Genomic DNA, 24770 nt, shown 5'->3' on the forward strand with positions numbered 1-24770 from the left:
TACTTCAGTTGGCCTCGAACCCCCCGAACAATTAGTAAACAATACCCGGGAAGGTGGCGGTCCCCCAGGCTGCGAAACGTCTCTGTGCCCTTCCGCGCCTAATTTACATGTGACATTAAGATCCCCAGTCCTACAGAGACCCCGCAATATAATAATTGGATTGGCCACGGAACATTACCCACCAGTGGCCTCATTTAAATTAACAGGTGAGACCCCGCTTTTTGTTTCTCTCCATTTTTACCATCCACAGCCCCTCTATTAAAGCGATACAAGGTTTTCCTCCTTTAGCTTCAAGTAGTCAAACAAGGATTTGCCATCACAGGGTGGAAGCCATGCACCCGCCCTCTAATAGCAAACACAAATGTCCCGCGAATGCACACCCCGGGACATTGTATGAGCTGCGCCTGAGAAGTCGCTCTCCCTAGGACCATGATGCATTTGTTAGTATAAACGCATACTAACACTACTTACACACGTGTAGTACAGAGACCAGAATGTAGTGAAGAAGGAGAGGAAGCGCAAAATCTAAAAATATATATCCTACCAGAAGTCGGATGACATAGTTCCATGAGCCGACGACCCTGGCATGAGTAGAAACAGCTACACAAAGAAAATGGGTCTTCAGCACAACGTAAGCAACTTTGAAATATTGGTGAGTGCCGGCTTCTTTTTACCTTCTCCCACTCGTTCGCCAAAAATATGTAGTGAAGAGGCAGACAGCAGTGGATCCCATAAGTAGATTTATTACAGAAAAACAAGACACCAGAAACAGCCACCAACAGGAGCAGACAGTAAGGCAACCGTCTTCTCCAGCACCATGTACAAACTCCGCAAGGTTCCCCTCATGACAGCCCTACGTTCTAACATTACATACTTAGATTCTAGTAGAATTACATACTAACATTCTACTATGACTTACATTGGAATACTACACAGAGCACATGACTTTACAGCAATGAGCTCATGGTTTCATCCACGAGTCTTGACACCGGTAGGGGTGAGTAGTTCGCTTCCCACTTCCTCTATTGTATAAATGCAAACTACCACTACTTCCACAGATATGCTACAGCCCCCAGAGCACATCACTTTACAGCAATGAGCTCACAAATTAAGCTCACGGTTTAATCCCCGAGTCTTCACACCAGTAGGGGTGAGTAGTTCGCTTCCCACTCCCTATATACGATAAATGCATACTAACACTAATTACACACTTACACTACAGCGGCTAGTATCCTACAGCGCCCAGAGCCCATAAATTTTCGCCAATCAGCTCGGTTTGATCCCCGACTCTTCACACCGGTAGGCGGGAGTTCTTCGCTTCCCACTTCCGGTATAGAATAAACGCACGGTACCGGTCAGTAGTTCGCTTCCCACTCCCTGTATGGTATAAACGCTTACTAACACACCTATACTACAGCGTCCAGAGCCCATCCCTTTACAGCAATTACCTTGGTTTCATCCCCAAGTCTTCACACTGGTAGGCGTGAGTACCTCACTTCCCACTTCCGGGATTCTATCAACACAAAGTAGCGGTCAGTAGTTCGCTTCCCACTCCCTGTATGGTATAAACGCCTACTAACACTACTTGCACACGTATACTACAGCGCCCAGAGCCCATCCCTTTACTGCAATCACTGCGGTTTCATATCCAAATCTTTACAACGGTAGGCGTGAGTACTTCGCTTACTGCTTTCGGTATAGTATGAACGCACAATAGCGGTCAGTAGTTCGCTTCCCACTCCCTGTATGGTATAAACGCCTACTAACACTACTTGCACACGTATACTACAGCGCCCAGAGCCCATCCCTTTACTGCAATCACTGCGGTTTCATACCCAAAACTTTACACCGGTAGGCGTTAGTACTTCGCTTCCTGCTTTCGGTATAGTATAAACGCACGATAGCGGTCAGTAGTTCGCTTCCCACTCCCTGTATGGTATAAACGCCTACTAACACTACTTGCACACGTATGCTACAAAGACCAGACCACATCACTTTACAGCAATGACCTCACGGTTTAGGCTCTCTGTTTCATACCCGAGTGTAGCACCATATTATATCAGCACCATATCACTCTGAGCAACACCGCACTTTCAAACCGGTAACAGTGACTACTTCGCTTCACACTTCCCCAGAGAGGTTACAGTGCTCCTACCCTCCTTTTATCGCCCTTTTTTCCCCTTACTCGCTTCAACGGAATCACAAAATGTCGGGCAAAACTTCCTAGTTGCAACCGCTTGCAGCCAATAAGTAGCAAGCTCATGCTCGTAATGCCTCAGCCAATCAGATGGCAGAATTCCCAATTATTGATATCTGTAAATTTCGATATTTCTCAAAAACTACTGAACGGATTTACACCAAATAAACAAAAGCGTGCTTTCTAGACCAAAACCCTTCTCCCTGCCAAATTTGGGGTAATTCCGTTCACCCGTTCGACCTGTAGCCTTGTCTAAAGTTTCCTATGGAAATTAACATGGAGAAAACACACACTTTCTAGAACATTCTACAACACGTGGGGGTTAAAAGTTCATCAATTTTTCTTTTAAACCTAACCAAATTTTTTTGCAACATTTTCTCAAACATTTAACGGCACATGCAGGTTAAAAGTTCACAATTGTTTTAAGTTTGAAAACTGTATTCCAAATGCAAGTAGCAGGTGTGGTTGAGTTGATCAAATTTTATCCCATAATATGTACTCCACGTTCAAACTGCTTTGTCTTACCAATCACAAAGATGCTTTTCCACAAAACTAATGTGCACCCTACTTTTAAAAAACAATGCTTTTCATCTCCCAATCAGGTACCATTTTGTATGTGAAAAGAAACTAGTTCCCCATCTTTAAACATATCTCTTATCCTACTAAGGATCTGCATGAGCTACAGACATCTTTCCAGACCTTCCAGCCATACCTTCAAAATGGTAGTGTGGAGCGTATGACCTAGCTATGTTTTCTAGTGCAAGAGGTATGCAGAACCAAGACGTATTGACTTAGACCTCGGTTTACAAAATGTGGACATTAACTTGTTTAAACAGAGAGGATTGAAGTGGCACCAATTGTTGCCTTTGGTTTAAACCTGTTTGGATCTCCATTCTCCAACACCCTGACCTCGTGATTGTGCAATGTGGTGGAAACGACCTAGGCACATTGTAGGTTTGGAAATGCTTATGAAGGACACCTTTGGACAATTGATATTACTTTTGCCTCAAACTATCTTTGTATATTCCAATATATGCCAAAGACAGAAGTGGAAATGGTCCAAACAATTTTGTCCTCAGATTGAAAAATCTCAGAAGAAAGTCAACAAAGCTGTGTCTGCATACCTCAGAGACCAAAAAATGGGGTCCATCTACAAAAACAACATACGTTTTGATATGGCGGATACCTACAGAAGTGATGGAGTACACTTCATGCATCAGGGAAACCGAGTTTTCCTGAATAACTTGAAGCTGTGCATCCGCACTTATATGTAGCTCCAACTAATGAACACAAGGGCTCTTTTTAGAGCCACCCTATAACTTACAACTTAGGCCTGCTATTTTAGGACCAGGTAACGGCAACACCCGGACCCTCGCCAAAATGTATTCTCCACACAGCTATGGTGCAGAGGCCAGACCATCTCACTTTGCAGCACAGAGCTCTCGCTATGATCCCTGGTTCTACTCACCCATGGGAGTGAGTAGTTTGCGCTTTACAAATACCGTATTGATTTACCTTCGCACTCCCTATACAACACCACCTAAGCACCATATACAAGTTGGACAGGTGTGGCACAGCGCCTAGAGCACATGACTTCACAGCATAGCACACACAGTTTAGACTCACGGTTTCATCCCAGAGTCCAGCAGCACCTCAATTTGACAGCATGACACTCTAGGCAATACCTCACTTAATTTATGTACCTCGCACTTTCAAACCGGTAGGGGTCAGTAGTTCAACGGCTTTTCCCCGAGTCAGTCAGCAGCTCAGCTTATGCCCCCAGCGCCATCAGACCCGTAGGAGTGAGTAGTTAGCACTCCACAAATACCAAATTGATTTGATACGCGCAAATTTACCTTCACAATCCCTCTATAACACCCCGTAAGCACCATGCACAAGCTACAATGTTCGAACCAAAAGTTCATCCAAGTAGCTATAACTACATGCTCGCACTACTTGGACAGGTATGGCACAGCGCCTAGAGCACATAACTTCACAGCATATGACACACAGTTTGGTCTCACGCTTTCATCCCAGAGTCTGCCAGCAGCTCAGTTTAGCATCATGAGACTTAAGACAGGACCTCACATATATTCCGTACCCCATGACTTTCAGACCAGTACAAGTCAGTAGGTCATCCTACTCGATATAAACACATGCTGACACTACTTCCACAGATGTACTGCAGCGGCCACGGCACATGACTTCACAGCATAACACACACAATTTGCGCTCACGCTTTAATCCCAGAGTCCTGCACCAGCTCACCTTAGCAGCATCAGACTCTAGGCAATACCTCACTTAATTTCTGTAGCCCAGAACTTTCAGACCGGTAGGTATGAGTAGTTTGCTTCACACCCCCTATATAGCACACCCTAAACACCCCACAGAGGTTACAGTGCTCCTACCCTCCTATTTCCTACATTTTTCACCCTTTTTTCCCCTTACTCGCTTCAACAGAATCACAAAATGGCAGCCAACACTTCCTAGTTCCATGAGACTCTAGACCAGGGGTCTCCAACCGGTCGATCGCGAGCTACCAGTAGCTCGCCGAGGCCCCATGAGTAGCTCGCAAAGGCATTTCCAATTTGGCCACTGACGCCAAATCATGAACATCGAGGAGGGATGCACAAATGTGCAATGGGTCATATTGGTGCAGTTATATGTTTTCTGGAAATTTTAATGTTTATGGCATTTTTTTGTTTTTTCCCGAACCTTTTACAACACTTCCAACCATGATTTAAACCCTCAAAGCCCCCACCCCCCCCCCCCCCACCGCCCCCCCCCCCTCCTCAGAATGGTCGCCTCGGCCCACAGCAGTATATGACTATTTCCAGGCTGGACAGTTTTCATATTTTATTATGTAATCTATTATCTTGTGTGGTGCACATACTTTGATCTGATTGGCCTCGAGGTGTACAAAACTGGCCGCCATGGGTGCTCTGGAGCTGCGGGAAGACAGTGGAGTTTCTCAAAGTGCCGGACATAGGGTCAGAGAGGAGTTCAGAACACAATGGTCTTCGTCTTTGGCCTCTCTGCATATAGCACAGAGACAACCACTGACAAAGCCAGTAGTCCTGGCTTGTTTTAGGTGTATGCCAGTTGTTGTTTTAAATGCCAGGATACAATAACAGAAAGCTCAGACAGACACCAGCATGCAGGTTTGATGGCACACTATGAAAATCCCAGAAATTTAGTTAACGTTTTAAGTCATGCCTATAATTACATAGGCCACTCCCCAGTGGCGTAGTAAGGTCAGGTGGTACCCGGTGCAAAAAATTCCTCGTCACCGCCCGCCCACATTGAAATTATTAAAATACAGGAAAAACAATAGTTACACATATTTTTGCCATTTTGTCACCAACCCTCAGTGACATGATGGCTGAATATTTGAAGTGCAGCAGAGAGCGGGAGCTCTGTATGTGAGGTGAAGGGACAGATAAACACGAGCCTATGTGTGATGTAGGGAACACACGGATACTGCAAATGTGGGGCCCAGGGAAGGAGGCAATTAAGAAGCTGCACCTGAGGGGCTGGCACACATGATGATGACAAGCAGAGATGACACTATGCATGTGAGGTGCAGGGAAAAAAGTTACATGACAGTGAATGTGAGGTGCAGGTACAGAGGCTGTACATGTGCAAAGCGGGAAGGCATACATGAGGCTGTGCATTTGAAGTACAAGGACAAGCTGGCATGATGCTTTGCGTGTGGGGAGCAGGGAGCAAACAGAGGACTACATGTAGGATATGCGGAACAAACTTATGATATTGCATGTGAGATGCAGGGAGCAGGCACACATGAGGCTGTGCGTGTGAGGTACATGGAAGACCCTGTTTCTCCTACTGTTCAATAAGTGTTGTACTCCAAGGTATTGTTTTTAAAAGCACATGAAACTCAATATGGAAATACTGAGACACCTTCAGTACCAGATTCCATCCTCCCATTCCAGGGATCAGAACCCCATACTCAGCTGCCCAGTCTAATCCTGGAAGAGCTTTTGTCTCAGTTTATAACAGCATCCAGGTGTTTTCCTTCCCCTCCAACACTCTCTGCTTTGTTCATGGCTCAACTGGAGGGTGTACTACTTGAGTGTGAGGGTGACTTGTGATGTTTTATTAATCAAAGATGGAATGAGTACTATGGAATCATTGAAATAAAGCAGACTTTTTTAAAGAGTTTCATGTGCCCTAGAGTAAAATGTGCCACATGAACATATATTCTAGGGAACTCTAAGTATTTTGTTCAAACAACAGTATAGGTTCCAAAGACATTAGACAAAGTCAATGAAGCTGGGTAAGGGGGGTCCCTTGAAAAAATGTGCGCGTTGCTTCGCCTTTAGTAGCTCACACCGATTTTCACTGATCAGAAGTAGCTCTCACTACAGATAAGGTTGGAGACCCCTGCTCTAGACAATACCTCACAGATTTTCCGAACTACAGGACTTTAAGACCAGTACGGGTCAGTAGTTCATCCTAGTAGATATGAATACTTGCCAACACTACTTCCACAGCTGAACTGCAGCGGCCAGGGCACATGACTTCACAGCATAAGACACACAGTTTGGGCTCACGCTTTAATCCCCGAGTCCCGCACCACCTCTCCTTAGCAGCATCACACTCTAGGCAATACCTCCATAGCCCAGCACTTTCACACCGGTAGGGGTGAATACTTTGCTTCGCACCCCCTCTATAGCCCACCCTAAACCAAACACAGAGGTTACAGTGCTCCTACCCTCCTTTTTCCCACTTTTTTCACCCTTTTTTCCCCTTACTCGCTTCAACGGAATCACAAAATGGCGGGCAACACTTCCTAGTTGCAACCGCTCGCACTGCTCACAGCCAATCAGCAGCAAGCTTGTGCTCGTAAACCTCAGCCAATCAGATGGCAAAATTCCCAAATATCGATATCTGTAAATTTCGATATTTCTCAAAAACTACAGAACAGATTTACACCAAACAAAAATTGCTTTCTAGGCCAAGACCCTTCTACCTACCAAATTTGGGGTAATTCCGTTCACCCGTTCAACCTGTAGCCTTGTCTAAGGTTTCCTATGGAAATTAACATGGAAAAAACACGTTTTAGGACCCCCTTTTTTCTCGGCCCCCCCTTGACCAATCACCCCCAACCTTTCAACATAGGAGCTGATATGAACAGAGAATTTGTTTTGAATATTTCATGAAGAATCATCATACAACACCAAAGTTATAAGCAAAACAAAAAATACTCTTCATATGGGAACTCGGTCTGAACTATAACTACCTACTGGCGACCGCCGGAAGGGGAGATATATATATATATATATATATATATATATGAACATATATATCCACACACACACACACTGATTTCCCTTGTGGTGAATACATTTTTATTTTATGCACCATATTTGTGGTCCGTGCTCCATTCTTCGAGAACTGAAGAGCCAGCGCCAGTGGAGTGCTTGAGATATCTATCTATATCTATCTATCTATATATACATTCATATATACATACATACATATATACATCCTAGTAAGCACTTAAGTGGACGGTGAGTAGTGCTAATAATATCCTTCAATGTACTCACAAAACTATTTGTTATCATCACATTAATAAATTATCTGACTTTACGAAACCACAAACACATATATAAATTCCTTGTTTTTATCATAATCTTAGAACGGCTGCACCCGCTAATTGGCGAAAGCTTGTAGTGGCTATATCCATAGCGCAGTCTATGATTTTGCCCGCTGCGTGTTCTCCTTCTGCAAAGATCTCATTAAACTCTTCCTTATTTTCCTTTGGAATAAGGTCTCTCTGTGTCCCCATATCAGACCCCATCTGCCGATCGTAGCGGCCCAAGATGGCTAAAGCATCCGAAGTTCGGACAGAACTTGACGCCATTGACAAAAATCTTTTCCAAATGGAGTCTAAACAGCGTCCCTCTTTATCCGGTGGAGATGTAATGGGAGTAGAAGGGTTTTTTGATCTCCTTTTGGCTGCCTGTGAGATCACAGAGTCCGGCTTGGGATGCCCTGTAAGACATGCAGGAGAATCCTCTGGTGCCCTTTTTTTTGTCTAGTCTTGGTAGCACCGGAACTACAGAAGCCAGCGTCATTACCTTAATACCCTCTTGCCAAATATGATCTATGATATGTATTGGCCTGTCGGACTTCCTTGAGTGTTCTTTAAAATCATAAAGAAAGCAATCTGATTGTTTTACAATTGTAAGCAAGTGGACTCTGGCTGCAGCTCTATCCATTATATTATGGAAACCTCCAATATCCTCTGGAGGGGAGTCTGAAGGACGATGAAGAGGAGGGGACGGTGTTGATACTACATAATCATCCCATTCATTCGTGGGCGGAGGAAGATCATGACTTTCTCCCTCCTCAGCCTCTTCTTCAGAGGTGGGAGGATCCTATCTAGGAGGCAGAGAAATTATGGGAAGTGGCGTCAGCCTGGGCATGACAGGAGGTGGTGGTGGTGGTGTCAGAGGAGCCACTGGTGGAGGGGGGGGCACTGTGACGTGGTTATCTTGAGGAGGAAACCTCCTTTTGTAATCCACCAGCATACTTTGTAGGTCCACTATTAGGGGCGGAAGCAGTTGAGCAGGTTGTTGCCTCGGCTGTTCATAGTATCTGAATTGATAATATTGTGTATGAGGGACTAGATACGGTTGATAGTATTGCTCCTCATAGTCTTCATCCTCTTCCTGACACTTCACATTGAGTTCGGAAGGACTATGCACAGTCCTAAATGGGCCATCATCATCATCAGTGTGACAGATGACTTGGAGGTAGTGGAGAAATTTTGGGTGTTCGAAATTCAATTTGTGTAGATTGTAGAAATGGAGTTGACGGGCCCATAGATGAAATTGAAATTATCGTTGATGATGCCGTCGCCGAGCCCGTCAATGGTGGAATTATCGTCGTTGACGGAGTCGTCATCGCCAGCGAGATTGCTGCCGAGGGTGGAGTTGTTGTTGATGCTGCAGCTTTCGCAGACGATGGAGTCATCAAAAATGCTGGGGTCCTCGTCGACGATGAAGTCTTCGTCGACGGTCTCGTCAATGATGAAATCTTTGTCGATGGTGGTATCTCCGTTGACTGAGTCGTCATCGACGATAGACGTAACGTCGACGGTATGGAATCTTTAATACTTGCTGTCGAACTAGTCAGTGCTGTCGATGGTCTCGACGACGATAGAGTTGTTGTCGTGTGTTGTTAAAGTAGTAGGCGTTGATGGCGAGCTTGACGCCGATGAGGATTTGTGACTGATTTTGCGCCTGGAAAGACTTGAAGATTCAGTTTTTTTACTTAAATATCCCCGAAGAACGATGGGAACCTATCTCTGAGGAGACCTTAGGCTGTTTCTCCTTTTTTACAGATTCTCTGGTCAGATGAGAGACTTTAGAATGTTTCCTGCTCTCTTCAAGCTGACCCTCAGGTGACCTGTGCCTCTTATGAGTTTTTGAGGACATGTCGCTCTCAACATCTGATGAAGCAGTCTGCTTCCTCTACAGCCACAATAAAAGTCTGCCCTCTCCGTCTTTAAGGGTCTTTGTTGAAAAAGTGCTGTATATTTTACACTGTTTTGCCTCATGGTGGGGATGGAGGCAATAGATGCAAGCCTTGGTGGCATCATCGTGTACTCTTTTCTTTCCGCAGGATTTACAAGGTCTAAATAATCTTTTTTTATTAGACATTCTTCTATATAAATATAGAAACAAGACTTATCTTAGAAAAGTTAAAGAACTGAGCAGAGCTCAGGGAGACTCCCTTACACACGACATGCAGTGAAAATCCTATGGATTCAGCCTCTCTTGGGAAGGTTATAGCGGGTGCTGTTTGCTGATTGGTTAGGTTTTGAGTTTGGTCCTTTTTACAAAAGGAGGTTGATAGGCTATAGAATATATGGTTACCTTCATGATAGCCTATGGAAGTTAATATTTACCGCTTTATTATATGTACTGTGGGACTCCCACTTCTACGACGGGGAATGATTCAAGCATGTAAATCTATGAAAGATACCCCAATACTGGATAATATATATATATATATATATATATATATATATATATATATATATATATATATATATCTGACGACTTGATTTTAATTACCATGGACGTTACGTCCCTCTACACCTCTATTGGTCATCGGGGTGGGATTAAAGCGGTTGAGCATTATCTAAATCGCAGACCTGCATGTTTTATGCTTCATAACAAAATGTTGATTGATATGATTAAAATGTGTTTGGAATATAATTATTTCACATTTGACAACACTGTTTTTCAGCAAATCAGGGGGGTTGCCATGGGGGCCTGCTTCTCCCCAAGCTATGCCTGTCTACATATGGGCTGGTGGGAGGAGCAGGTCCTGAAACAAGAACATGCGGCAACCTTGATGACACATGTCCCTCTTTGGCTTAGATATATAGATGACCTCTTCCTTTTGTGGAGGGGGTCAGAGGACCTGGCCAGAGACTTTATTAACAGGCTAAATATCAATCAACTGAACTTAGAGTTCACTGCCCAAATGAGTAAGGTGTCGGTAGTCTTCCTCGATGTGGAGGTGTACATATGTAATAACAGAATATGTACCAGACTACATCGCAAACCGACCTCTGGGAACTCAGTATTACATGCATCTAGCCACCATCCCCAACATTTGATTAACAGCATCCCGTATGGGGAGATGCTGAGGATCAAACGTATCTGTAGTAGTGTGGAGGAATGTAAACTGGCCCAAAACAGCTGTAAGGAAAGGTTTCGTTCAAGGGGTTACAGTACCTCTATTATAGAGAAGGCTATCCGCAAGACTGAGTCTTTGACTCGCGACAGTGCACTGGCCCCTAAAATCCCTATTGTATCTAATGGCGCCACTAACAAGGTGAGAGTCATCGTCACTTACAGTAAACAACAAGCGGCCATAAGAAAAATACTTAGGTGGCATTGGGATTTGCTGTTAAAAGATCCAGTCATTGGCGAGGATTTAATTAAGAGCAATCATACCCCGCAAATGACATTTCGTAAAGCCAGATCCATGGGTAATTGCCTAGACAAATGTAATCCTGAAATCAGGCCACCCTCAAATTGGCTGTCTAAGCAAAAAGGTTTCTTCAAATGCTTTACTTGTAAAGCTTGTAAACATGCAAGAAACGTTAAGGAATACAACACCCCTTTCTTGCCCCAACCGGTAAAAATTAAACGACGTATAACATGTAAAACGGAATACGTGGTTTATGTTTTGGAGTGCCCTTGTGCACTCCGTTACATCGGCAGCACAAAATTACCCGTGCATATGAGGATTTTACAACACCTCCGGACGATCAATAACAAAGACCAATCATACCCCGTTGCACAGCATTTTGAAGCTAAACATGGCAGTGACAACACTCTTCTTTGGTATTATGCCATCGACGGCATACCGCCGTCGCGCAAGGGTGGGGATAGAGATAGTGCCTTACGAGTACTAGAGACCAAGTATATTCTGGAGCTCAACTCCAAGTCTCCTACAGGCTTAAACACCACAGAGGATTTATATACCTGTATATGAATCATTGTACCTTGTACTGTGTGGAGCTGGTTCTCTTTATTCTTGATGAAACCTGTATTATAGAGAGTATACATCTATAAGGTGTTGATACCTCAATGCCAAAAGGGAGCTATGAATGATCAAATGAAGTCCAACTGGATAGATTACCGTCAGTTTAATTCCATCTATACGTCGTATTATGATTTGAATGTATAAACTTGCGTCCTTTGGAATGAAACAATGTATTTGTTTTTAACAACACATCTCACTTATCAGCTATTCTTTCTACACAGTGGTGTTCATATGTTTGAATCTTTATGGATTCAATTTGGGTTCACTTATCACTTTTTACTTCATATATCACGTTAGTTTTTGCCTTTGACATTTAGGCAGTTGATTTAATCGATCATAAATTTTTGGGTTTGGTTGTCTATCTGAAGTGCTTGCCCACTTGGGCTTTATTTTCTCAGCAGCAATTTACAGACTGTACTTTAGTACTTAAATTGTGTGGCTACTGGAGAATTTCAGTACATATATAGTTAAAACTTTTTAGACAAAATTAAAGAGTTTTTTAACTTTATTTATAATACATATTTAAATTATTATGTATTAAGTTTTGTACATTAATGAAATTTTTACATTGGAATTTTAACTTTGTACATTTCATTGTAGCCACTTCTTGATAATATGCAGTATGTTTTACTTACATTGCAATATATAGTCTGTTTTCCAGTTCTATATGTGTGATTACACAGCTGCTTGGTATTTTGTGAACTTTGCACTTTAAATTTGGCGCCTGCCCATGAGTAACGCGTCATGTGATCAAGGTCCAGGTCGGACCGAAACGCGTCATGGCGGCATGGGATGCAGGGCAGAAAACTGAATAAATGAAATAGCACAAAGAAATTGGGTCCGCGTGTCTATCCGAGTCCGTGTTGCCTCATTGGATTCCTGGTGGATAGAGTACTGCAATATATATATATATATATATATATATATACACACACACACACACACACACACACACACACACACACACATACACACACACACACACACACACATATACACACACACATACATATGCCTCTCCCTTCCTCAGTGTCTAGTCCTCTCGGTCTCAATGTCTGTGTCTTCCTGAACCAGAATTCATGTTAACTGTTCTAGTCCCTCCCTGTGCCAGTGTGTCTTTGTCTCCTTATAAATAATTCCTCTTTGTTAAAGCGCAAACATAATACCTCCTTAAGGGTTTCAAGGCGCAGGGGCCATCAGGGAGATTAAGTGAGCTATTTCCCAGAGTAACACAATGCTGAGCTGAACTGCTGCTGCCACCAGGGATCGAACATTGAGTCCCGTGCTCCAGAGCCAGCGCTCAGGCCGCTGTGCTACACCTCTCCTTGCTCCCATGCCAGTAACTGAGGTAGGGAGTTATGTAAAATGTTTCAAAGTCTGTGTCGCCATACCTCAATTTCACAACTCTGCCTCAAGATCTGTCTCTTACTTCACCAAGTTTCATTTCTCTCTCCTCCAGCGTCTCCCTTGTCCAGACTTTATGTGTGTCGGCGGGTGTGGGAGGGAGGTGGGAATCAGGCAAGGGTATCTTTGATATTATGTGAAAATCCCAAATCACTTCTGGTAGAAATGGAAAATAGTATGTCATCACCACCTTTTTACTTCACATTGTGTAAGACTCATAAGAACAAGTATTTTACTAACTTAATGGATGAATTAACGACCACCAAAAACTCCACATGTATTAAATAGTTTCAAAGGATTGACCCATAAGGTATGAAAGGAATATGTTCAACTCCTGAGGAGAAGGCATCCTAAAGGCTTTTAATATTCCTTCCAAGACAAGCGATTGTGAAGGATTGTTAAGCTGACGCATAGCTGCTGTCAGATGTACCATAACTGAGGAGAATTGCAGAACCAATCTAACCACATACAGCAGATATAGAAGCACTTCTTAGCACTACATAGGATTGAAATACTTTGTATGGACCGGAGGCAGAATCTCTTCAACTTTATGAAGTAAGATGATCTGATAGAAAGTGTCGGGGGACAAGCGGATCTGGTTAACATAATAAATAAAAGTGGGGGAAAGGAGGGAACGCAGCACAAAAGATTAGGAGCAACACAAAGTGAGGGGAAAAGCACACAAGGAAGAGTGCAACAAAGGGCCTGGGGAGAGGCACAGGGGTTAAAGAGACCAACATGGAGCGCAGGAGAGTGGGAATTTGGTGGGGGCAAGAAGAGCACAACAGGTAGACAATTAGAAAACGCACCAACGCTCATGAGAGGCTTAAACACAAAAACAAGTTCCCAAAAAGTGAGCAGTGGGAGGAAAGAAGTCAACCAATTAGATAGATGGCATAAAGTTACACGGAGGGACAAACAAAGCCATCGAATAACAATCACACAAATTAGTGTGACAAAAAGGCCAACCAGGTTCTTTATAAGCCCACAATAGATCTTTCACAAGCAGTACAAGCTCTCATCATTTATAACGAGTACAGCTCAGGGAGCAGGACAGGAAGCTTTCTACAAAGAGAACAAGTTACTTACCTTTGGTAACGCATTATCTGGTAGAGAATCTGTCTAGCTGCAGATTCCTTACCTTTGATCAGGGAGGCAATCCACCGCAGTAGTGCAGAGTCTTACTCTTAACAGTAGGGTCAGAGGGTCCCTTAGCTGGAGTAGGTGTCCTAGCCTTAAACTTCTCTGAGGCAGTTTAACTGACACTACTGGGATGGAAAGCCTCCCTGTCATTGTGAATATGTTTCTTTGGGTCATGACCAACATGCAGGCAGTAGAAATAAGGGTAAGAAGATCACCAATGTAAATCTTCCTCATTCCACGGGCCCTAAACAGAGATTGCATTTCTGAACCTTCTATCGTTTAATCTTGAAATTGAAAACAAAACAGAAAGAAAAAGTGGTTGAACACACATTCACTGCTAGAAATCAGAACTGAAGTCAAGAAGCAAACAACTGAGTGGAAAAACACATTAAAAGCTCAGATAGAGACAGAGATCCAGAGGGTTTGCAATTAAGGCACAGGCGGTAGAGGAGGTAGAAAATCTGGCAAATGGAAGCTTCTGTCAGGGGAATAGTTGTGAGTTCTGGTTCATGACTGGCTGAAATTTGGGGCACACAATGTTTCTACGTAATACATGGCTGTTTTAAATATTACTTAGTGTAATGGTACGGTGCTATGCTAACATTGATCAACAAGGGTTCCCAGCTTAATGACTGAGAATAGTTCAAGCATGTGAATCTATGGATTATCCAATGCTGAAGAATTAAAGTTTACGCGAAATGGTGCCACGACCGGTCTTGAAATTCTCTTGAGCAACTGTGACTTATTGTGTTTCATCACAAAGAGCACCTCTCTTGCAGCACTGGACTTACCTTTGCACTGAAAGAAGGCATGTCCAGCACAGGTATTTGACGGATGGGAATTAACCAAACAAGAAACACAAGTTCTGTGAGAATCAGTCTCTGTGAAGAAAGCACTGTGCTGCATTTCTAACAGCATGCAGGGAAGACTGCAAAATATTTTTCGATATTTTTAGGGAAACAAACCGAAAAAAGGAAGAAAAGCAGAAAGAGAAAAAATACATCAGAATAATTTACATGCACTAGGTAGAAAAATACTAACAGCGCTAAGAAGGTTGTTAGAATGGCCGGTGCAAACAGAGAGACTACTGGGACTGGGACCTCTTTGCACAGTTTTAAAATGAAAACATCATTTGGAAAAGCTTAGGTTTTTATATCCTGTTGGCAAAGGATGCATTCCAGATAAGATGGGAATAAGAGAGCACAAACCTACACGGCGGCTTTCAGTTAAAAATTAAAAAAAAATCCTTAGTAGGCTTTTCTCTGCTCTTGAAGGTGAAATATGGAAAGGAAAAAAATGAAAAGTATTTTTTTCAAGATAGAATCTCCAGATCAGCTCGATATGGCAAGGTGCCCCCACAAAACATGAAAAAATAATACAACATGTAAACATACAACACTCTTTAATGGCATCACTACATTTTTAGAGTGGACTCTACTGGTAGAAATGCAAACTCTCTGTAAGTGGTCTTGTGATGTGATGTTGCCTAAGGTTAGGGGATACTCAACTTGTGCTTCTACGAATGTTCCACTTCTAAAAAAGGTACATTTAGGCACCTGGGAGGGTGAGGCAGACTTCTGCGTGACAACCAATGGTCTTTCATAAAAATAGAGCTATTGGTGGTGAGGTTTCAAGATTTGGATTTGAAGTAGATATTTTGTTGGTCTACTGTAGGAAGCCAGTTTCTCTCTGGAAAGGACTCTAGAACCTGGGCCCCAATAATCACCAAAGGTTCCTGGGGGTGGAATCTTAGTGTCTCAAGTATAGGCTGCAACTGAGCAAAAAGTAGCTCCTTCCAACCTTCTTACTTTGACTGGGGCTAGCATGATGATATGCACTCCAACAAATTGTGAACCTCAAAAAAGGTCTGGAAAAACGGACTTGAAACGTGAAACCAATTGAGAGGATCCACGGATCTGGAGTCAGCTGGCCCTTGCTGCTTGCATTGGTAAGGCAATTAATCTAATCGTAAGTGAAGCAAAAAACCAGATCACTGGTTAGAGAGTACAAGGGGCCTGAGAATCTTCACTGTGCATAATGCTAAATGTTTCCCTACACACCCAGTATCCTTGCTAATTTTGCAATTAAAATATTTGGTTTAGGTCCTCATCAAGATTTTAAAGCTTTCTCTAACCTCCATACTTTTTTTTTCACAACAGATTTTATTAGTTGCATGGTAAAAATACATCAAGTAATTCTCTGATCTCCAGAGACAATCACTAGGGCAAATGATAAAGGACTGCAACATGCAAACATTTTGTACGGGCGAGCAAACAGTAAAATAATCAAACAAAGAAAATGCCTAGTTGTGCAGAAACAAGCCCCCCGCCCTTTCCCGCCCCCCCCCCCCAACTCCTCCCTCCCTCCCATGCGTGCTGCTGCCTACTCCGACCGTGTCGTGCCATGCGTGTTGCAATGTTCGCCATTACACAGGTTATGAGACTGTCAGATTAATTGTACATCATCCTCCTCCGGTGGCGGGTCTAAGTCCAAGCCCCGATAGTCTGCCCACCACTTCCAAATTCTATAGTGCTTGAGAGGGCACCCCCGTGCGACATACACCGGCTGTTCCAGTCCCATACAAAAGTCCATTCCATTCTGCCATGCTAGGAAGGAAGGGGCACGAGGCACCTTCCAGGATCTCGCAATGTCTCTTTTTGCCAATGTCAGTCCCAACAGTGGTAGATGACGCTTGTACCGGTTGCCCTCTAACCTCCATACTTACTTCATTGCCGCCTTCCACTTCAGATACACTTTACTGCCTGGCCCTTTCACTTACATATGCCTGTTTCCATCTTAACATTAACCTTCCTTGTAATATTTATCAGATGTTCTTGTTGGATTTCTCTCTTCTTTGAATTCTTCTGCCTCTGAACTATAAACTCCTTGTCTTTTTCCTTACATAATGTTCAACTCCTAGGCTTTTGCTCTTCATAAAACTCTTATGCTCACCCTTTTTCCCTCTTCCTACATTTGTCTTCTGATTTTCTAGCCATCACCAATACAAATCTTTTGCTTTCCCCTTAACAACAAACTTTATTTCTCTATTTCTACTTATTCATTTTCCCTTCTTTATCATCTTTACACACACCGTTTTAAGACCAAGAGTCAAGAAGCCAAAGACTTTGATAAATTGCTGTAACCTTTAAAAAGACTTTCAACCCTAAACGTTTCCCAAAATGAACTTCAGTTTTCCCTCCTTAAATGTTTCCCAAGGTCTTACACTACTCCTTTCGCAGATACGAGCACTGTTACAAATCATACTGGCTTCACTGTCATCCATTTGCTACATGAATTGAAAACAATGATTTTTTTGAGAGGCATTTGATCGAACTTATAATATAGTTCTATCATGGAAGTAATTTATTCTCAAAACATTTGACACAAGTAATTGAACTCTGACATGGGCTGCAAAGTGACAAGCATGGAACTTAATCACTTCCTCTCGCAAAATGATAACTGAAGATCTGCATCTATGTTTCCGAACCTCACAGTTACATCCAAAGCTGTATTGATTCACAAACTAACCTCCTTGGATCACATCGTGAAAGGGCTCAGCAGAGAAAAATATGTAGTCTACAGTAGCTCCAAATCCCATGGGCATGGTAGTGACCTCTGCACGACCTTTAGCTGGCAGGAAGTGATTGTACACAGATGTCAGGCTTAGGCCATGCTGGATAGTACCAGGTGCCCTGCAGATCACAAGAAAGAGGGTTGACTAATATATTAATGAAACTACAAGATATACAATAAGTTTCAATGTAATCAAGTTCTGAGATGGGATACTTGGCCTTAGTGGTCAGCATCTTTAATTACTAAGAATATCAATTACCTCAGAGAAGAGCCTTCTGAATCTGGAGTATTAACCTTTGTTACACGCTGTGACCAATCTTCTGGTGGCACTGAAAAGTAGAATGGGCATTAATGTTTTTCTTTACACTATATAAGATTTCATTTAACTATCATCCCTCAGATCCAGAAGAACAAAAGGTGAGTAGTGAAATAAGCTCTTTCAAAATGTCCCTAGAAAGAAAGCAGAATAAAAAGAAAGAGCTCACAGAAAAGATGGAATAATTACTTACCTGTTATCCTAGTTCTCCTCAAATGGAAGCTTCATTGTAGTCATAATGCACTGACTTGTCCCAACCGCATGCGGGATCCCAGAGCAATTAATATAAAACAAATATTTAATTTTTAATTTTTTTAAAAGTCAACTTCAACAACAAGAAAAAGAAACTGACAATTTAATGGAGGCTATGTTGGCCAATTTTCACTCATTTACTTTCAAAAACAATGCAAGTCACTATTTAAATAAAAGTGAGAAAAAAACACTTCCACAAACCTTTTTAGAGGCAAACGTGAGCAAAAAAGGCAATGGAACCAACCAGGCCACAGCCAGGAGATGAAGAGAATTCTATAAAACATCAACTTCATGCCCTCCCAGTGACAGTAATGCCAGTTTAATTTTCACAGCAATCAAGGATTCTGAGGTAAAATAGCCCCTTTCTCTTAGACAAGGAGAATTGTTATGACTCTAATTAAGATACTCCTGGAGAAGAACTAGGATTACACATAATTATTCCTTCTACTGAAGAGGATCTTTATTTATAGTCATAAGCATTGAGTTGAGCAGCAGAGAAAATAAGAATTCTATCCCAAAAGATATTCCATGGTGCTTGTTCCATAATCGACTCTGACTTGGAAATTAATCAAGACAATAATGTCTCATAATGGTATGCATGGGCATCTGAGGGGCAACTTCAGATATTCCGGAAAAAATCCTGTTCCTTAGAAATGCAACAGTAGTAACTATATACCCTGTAGAATGGGTTTCCCATAAAGAGTTTTATTAGCATTATAGTAATGTAAAAAAATTAGATAAGAGCAACAAGTTTGGAAATAAACTGTTTTGAGATGGCTCAGTTTGTTTGAACAGGCCCATAATTGACAAGGAGGTAGTTACATTGTCTAATATTCTTAGTCTTATCCCGTTAGAACTTCAGAAATCTCTTAACAATGACAAGATCTCTCTGCTGGATAAGAGGGGTGTTGGAAAACACATTTGAAATGAAATAATTTGATCGACATGAATGTCTGACACCACATTGGGAATGTAACTAGAATGAGCCCTCAAACCAACTTTGATTTTCTGAAAAAAACTGTACACAGTTTACAATTGCAGTGCGTCCCAAACTTTTTAGAACCACAACCCAATTCTTAGAAGTATAAACTTTAACGACCCACCTCGCTTTGATGGAGGTGGGTGATTTTTTTAATGTAATTAAAACATTGCGAGGTAGCGGCCTGTCATTTAAAGACAGCACATTTTTCATTGAAATGGCTACTAAATTTGCAGGGACATGCAGTTTTACTGATGAAATTGAATTGCACCAAAATAATAATGTGTAGAAACCCGGTTTTAGTGAATATTTATCATTTGTGCATCACCAAATAACGTTTCTTAATGTGTGTTGATCCTATTGAAATCTTTGTTTCCATCACAATTCAGAATTATAAAAACAAATGTGCTTCAATTTTGCTTGACTGCCGAATGTGTACAGTTCATTTACAGGTATTTACAGGTTGGTGCGTGTGACAAAAAATGTATTTCTACAGCCTTTCCTTTCACACTCCCTGTATCCTAGAAAGTTTGTCACGCAGGCATTCCCGAATGGGCTCTAAATACGACACAATCGAGTTGATCCTTCCTTATAGAGAACTTAGTGGGGTTCGATTTTTGGAACTCTACCCTGATCATCCAAATATATGTCTCAAATATTGGCCCCAGGAACCTAATCAGCATAAAGATCGGTGTATCCCCTCCCTAAATCCAGCCTCAGAATCACCCACTAGGGCAAATGATTGACAATTTAGAGTCCAATATACATTTTTAATTCTTAGATGATCCAACGCCGCGGGCCATTTCTAACCAGTGTACAGCCGACAGCTCTTCAATTTGCTCTACTCTTTCCACTGACAACCTATCTTCAGCTGGCTGTTGTGGCCAACCTGGAAGCTATTCGCTCTTATGTCGCACTATCTCTGCAGGTGCAATGCTTAAAGGAAGCAACATGAAATTTGGATCCAGAACGAAAAAAAGATCCAATAACACTCTTCTTATTTTGTGCAGGATTAGATTTGTTAAACTTGTTGCCTCTTACATTACAAATGGTATCTTCAGTTTATTTTTTTCAAAGGTTTAGCACATTCTCCAGAGTCTTGTATGCTGTCGGCAATTCCCATTGCTTCTTCAGTTGGTCAGTAACATTCCCTGTAGTTTTGTTTATTAAAGCATCTTGTAACTAATTAGTCTCCGATTAGTTGGTTCTGTAAAAGTGTGGAACTTGCATTTAGATGCCAAAACTTGTAGAGAAGCTACGTACGTACCAATAGTCTCAGTGACAAACTGTTCCCTCGAAACAAATTTATGCCTACTAACTGCTAAATATGGTGGCTTAGCAAAATGCCTTTTTCACTATTTTACAGCTTCTTTATATTCATCAAGTTGTTCATCCTCATCTCCAGACACACACATGTTCACAAAACTCTTGCCCTTCCATGCCTAAAGAATGTTCAAGTTTATTTATTAATAATTATTAACAAGCTTTTATGAAGCACAATTTTCACCTGTACAGGTTGTGAGAAGTTAGCCTGGCATATGATGTACACTAGTTCTAGTGGGCACCTTGCACCAGTCTAATCGGCCGTTATTGATGGTGGTTGTAAAGTCAACCTTATAGAAAGCTATCCTAGTGGTAGCATGGACCAACAGTCATCAGGCTAAGACTTCGTAGGCGATGTTAAGCAAGTTGTTTTATCAATTATAATCCCTTGAGTACCAAATGAAAGGACACCACACAAGGTATATATAAATATATATGTATTTATTCTAAACACAACCTCTCTGCACTCTTTATGAGGTCAGAGGTAAAACTACAATACAAGTTACTCAATTAGCATACGATAAGTTGCACAGTGTACGTTTAGCCCTAGGGACCTCACAAACCATATACTAAAATAGTGGTGTAAGAACCATGTCTGAAATAGAAAGTAGGCCTGAGGCCTAGGGAATCGCTGGGGCTACTCTAAACAACCAAAGGTTAGAAAGTAGGAGGCCCACGGGAGATGCGTGCAGTGTCTAAACACAGAGTTACCATTGACTTTCTATGGGAAATGAAGAAGTTACAATTATACAATTTAAGGATACTTCCGGATGGACTACGATGAAACCCTTTTAGACTTATACACTAAGAGGGCCAATACCCTTGAGACTACCAGAGTACTCATGTTACCCCACCCATGGAAGCCGGGTGCATAGGTGTCTTTTGATGTCGGGTTTCGTCGTCGATTTCAATGGAGAGCTGCAAAGAAGTGCTCCAGGCGACCAGAGGAAAAGTGTCCGGGTGGATCCAAGAGTGGATTGAAGATATGAAGAACCTGAAAGCACAAGGGACAGAGTCTGGGTCATTTGCCAGTGACTAGGATGGAACCAGGAAGGAACCAGGCCATGTCGGTGATTTCAGGTGAAAAGGTGAAGCTTGTCTCTTCAGCCGGGAGGTCCAGGAGGTGTTGACGACTACCAGGAGCTGGATTCGAGCTGTCCCACAAAAGATCTAGTTGACTGCGGTGTCGGTATCCGGATTGGACCCAACACGCTTTGGCAAACAAAACCCACGCAGGATGTTGAGATTGGCTTCGTTGCAGACCAGCAAGGTCTGTGGCGCTTCTCCTTTGCAGGGAAGTTGGAGCAAGCCTGGAGCAACCAGGAAAGCAAGTTAGATTCAAAATGGAGTCTTCAGGGTGCTCACTAGCCAACGGACTAGGAACCGGGAAGACGCGTCGAGCTGAAATGCAAGAGCGGGCCCCACGGGACACTCGTGGAGTGTAGAGGCCTGAGCTTTGGTGCAAATGGTGCTCGGGTCTGGGGCTTCTCGTACCCCAATGCACAACTGCGAGATACCTCAGGAGTCGATGCAGTTAGCAAAGCACAGGATGTCCAGGAGTTCCGGTCCCACGTCTCTTGTGTCCGCCACGGGTCTCAGCTTTGCTGTGAACGTCGAGCAGCGTCAGAGATGTCTGGAAGTCAGTGTCTTGTGTCGCAGATTCTTCGGGATCCGGCGTGAGCCTCGAAAATGCAGACCGGCAAAGTTGCTGTTGGTGCCTGTTTGAACAGGGTGGTCACTCCTTGACCACAAGGGAGATGTCTTCCGTCTTCCAGTCGAAATGGAATGTCCAGGATTTATGGTTCAAAGTTTCGTCCAGGGTAATCTAAAGTCCTAGGGACACAGCTCCTATACTTCTACTCAGTTTAGGGGTTGGACTACCTGTAAGGTCCCTCCTATGGGTGGACCTGGGAAGGGGGTGGCTACACCCCTTCCCCTTTGTCCAGTTTCGCGCCAGAGCTGGGGCAGAGTGCCCCAGCACTGGTTTGAACTGGGAAATGCATGGAGCACCTAGTGTGCCCCAGGCAGTGCCTGGAAAGCATTCACTGAATGCAGCCTTCCCTGCCCCAATACACAAAAGCCTGTCTGGGGAGGTGGCAGCACCTCCTTGGACAGGAAACCTACTGTCCAGGCCTTCCCTGCCGGAGTTTCCTCCAGCAGCAGGAGGGCAGACTTGTGTCTGTGGCAGCAGCATCCATTTTGTGATGCTGAGGCTCTGTTTAACTTTAACCGGGTTTATTAGTAACTACATGTCTTCTCCCTCTAGAAGGGTGGAATGCTAACCCTGCCGCCAGGACTGGCGGGGGGGGGAGGGGGGGTAGTATTCAAAAGTGTTTAACACCTTACACGACATGTTTTGATAAAGCCAAACCAAAGTTAGCATTAACCGCGAGGATTATGATGCACTTAAGAGTATATGGTATGGCTATATCATAGAACAGCTATAAGGAGATTGTTCCGAAAGCTGCAGAGGGGCTCAGCTCATGCTAGGGCACCCTCTCACAAAAAAACAAGCACTCTACCTCTAGGATTGTCGAGGTCTGCTTTAGGAGTGGCTTATAGGTGTATATGTGTCTATATAGGTTTATAGATATAGGTATACTATATCTAAGTAAGGGGTGCTTACACCACCTAACCCAGGCTGTGTGAACAGACCTGTGGTGTCAGTTTGGAAGGCAAACCGGGGGCAGCCCCTGGTAGGCCTAGGGTGCACCTATGCCCCTATACAGGGGCTCACAAGGGTGACCCAGTAACCAATCTGGTATGTATCTAAAGTACATGGAGTCCATTTTATAGAGAAAGCATATAGTTGGCCAGGAACCCTGCTATTCAGGGCCCCAGTCTAAGTCGAAAACCAGCAAAACACCAGGAAAAAAGCGGGGGTAACCATATAGTCAGATATCCACCTTCCTACACAGGTATCATGGTGCTGGCATAAGAGTAGCCATGTCTTCCTGTCAGGTTGGAACCTGAACCCATCAATAGCACCTAGATAGGAATTAAAAGCTCTGGACCATTTTTGCTGTTCAATTGGTAATTGTATTAGTCTTTGCAGAAAAGGTGGTGGGTGATTAATATCTTGCATAGTAGAAATGTGGAAATTCATCTAATATTCCTCCAAATAAGAAGGTTAATAAAGGCTTTTAAACAATATAAGTTAAGCATCAAACATTGAAATTATGGCCAATCCCAAATCAGGCAATGGAATGACATCAGCATGAAGAGGAAAAAACAACTATAATGGCAGAAACAGTCGAAGTGTACAGATTACTATAGGGATCTGCCATACACTTTAATTTGCAAGCTCCACCTCACCTCAATATACCCCGATGATAATGGCAGCACAAAGGAATGCGATGCTATCAAAGCAGAAAACATCACTGCTGCGCCAGCTTGGGATTTGATACTTCATCGCCAATGTTGCGATGAACAAAAGTAGCATGCAAGGAAAGCCCAATAGGTAAGAAAAGTATTTATTGAATAAAGCAGTATAGTAAGCATCAAACGGGCAGCTCCGAAGCCATGCCAGCATCGTCTCTCCTCCAACTACCATTGCTGTGTTGTCTCCACACTCTAATTCTCAAATGCAAAGATGTCTCACGGCAACAGGCAAACCTAGCACATAACAAAGACATAGCCAGAGAGGATACCAGAGGTTGTGCTCGGAGCTTCGCTGGTTGTTGAGGAGAAATTGGCACTGACACAGTTGGCACTGGTGCAGTAGGCACAGAGGCTTGTTTTGACATGTGTCTGGGAGAAAATTTAGGAGGCAACAAAATAGAAAACTGTTACTTACCTCTAACTGTTTTTCTCAGGCATTGGTATCGTTCATAGATTCATATGCTCCTCATCATCAGGCTGGAGCCAGCAAGAAATTAATGTTAACAGAGCTGTGTACTACGTTATTTAATAAAACTGAACTAGCCATAGAGAACATATAGCCCAATATTCATCATTCAATGTAGCTAAACTGCAGTCAATTAGCTGCC

The 24770-nt window shown here is 42.8% G+C and overlaps 1 protein-coding gene across 3 annotated transcripts in view; it reads right to left on the bottom strand.

Moving 5' to 3' along the window:
* Positions 1–24770, bottom strand: part of ANGEL1 (angel homolog 1) — a 377662-nt gene that overhangs the window by 85636 nt on the left and 267256 nt on the right. For all 3 annotated transcript variants that reach the window (XR_015299914.1, XM_086937537.1, XM_086937538.1), the window contains exons 8-9: positions 18171–18240; positions 17867–18030 (exon numbers count right to left, since the gene is read on the bottom strand). Coding sequence is in view for 2 of the 3 variants with exons in the window: in XM_086937537.1 (XP_086793663.1) it covers positions 17867–18030; positions 18171–18240 (234 nt within the window). In the remaining variant the exon portion in view is untranslated. The remainder of the gene's footprint in view (positions 1–17866; positions 18031–18170; positions 18241–24770) is intronic.

The sequence above is a fragment of the Lissotriton vulgaris genome, chromosome 9 (genome assembly GCF_964263255.1).
Source record: "Lissotriton vulgaris chromosome 9, aLisVul1.2, whole genome shotgun sequence".
NCBI classification, from domain to species: Eukaryota; Metazoa; Chordata; class Amphibia; order Caudata; family Salamandridae; genus Lissotriton; species Lissotriton vulgaris.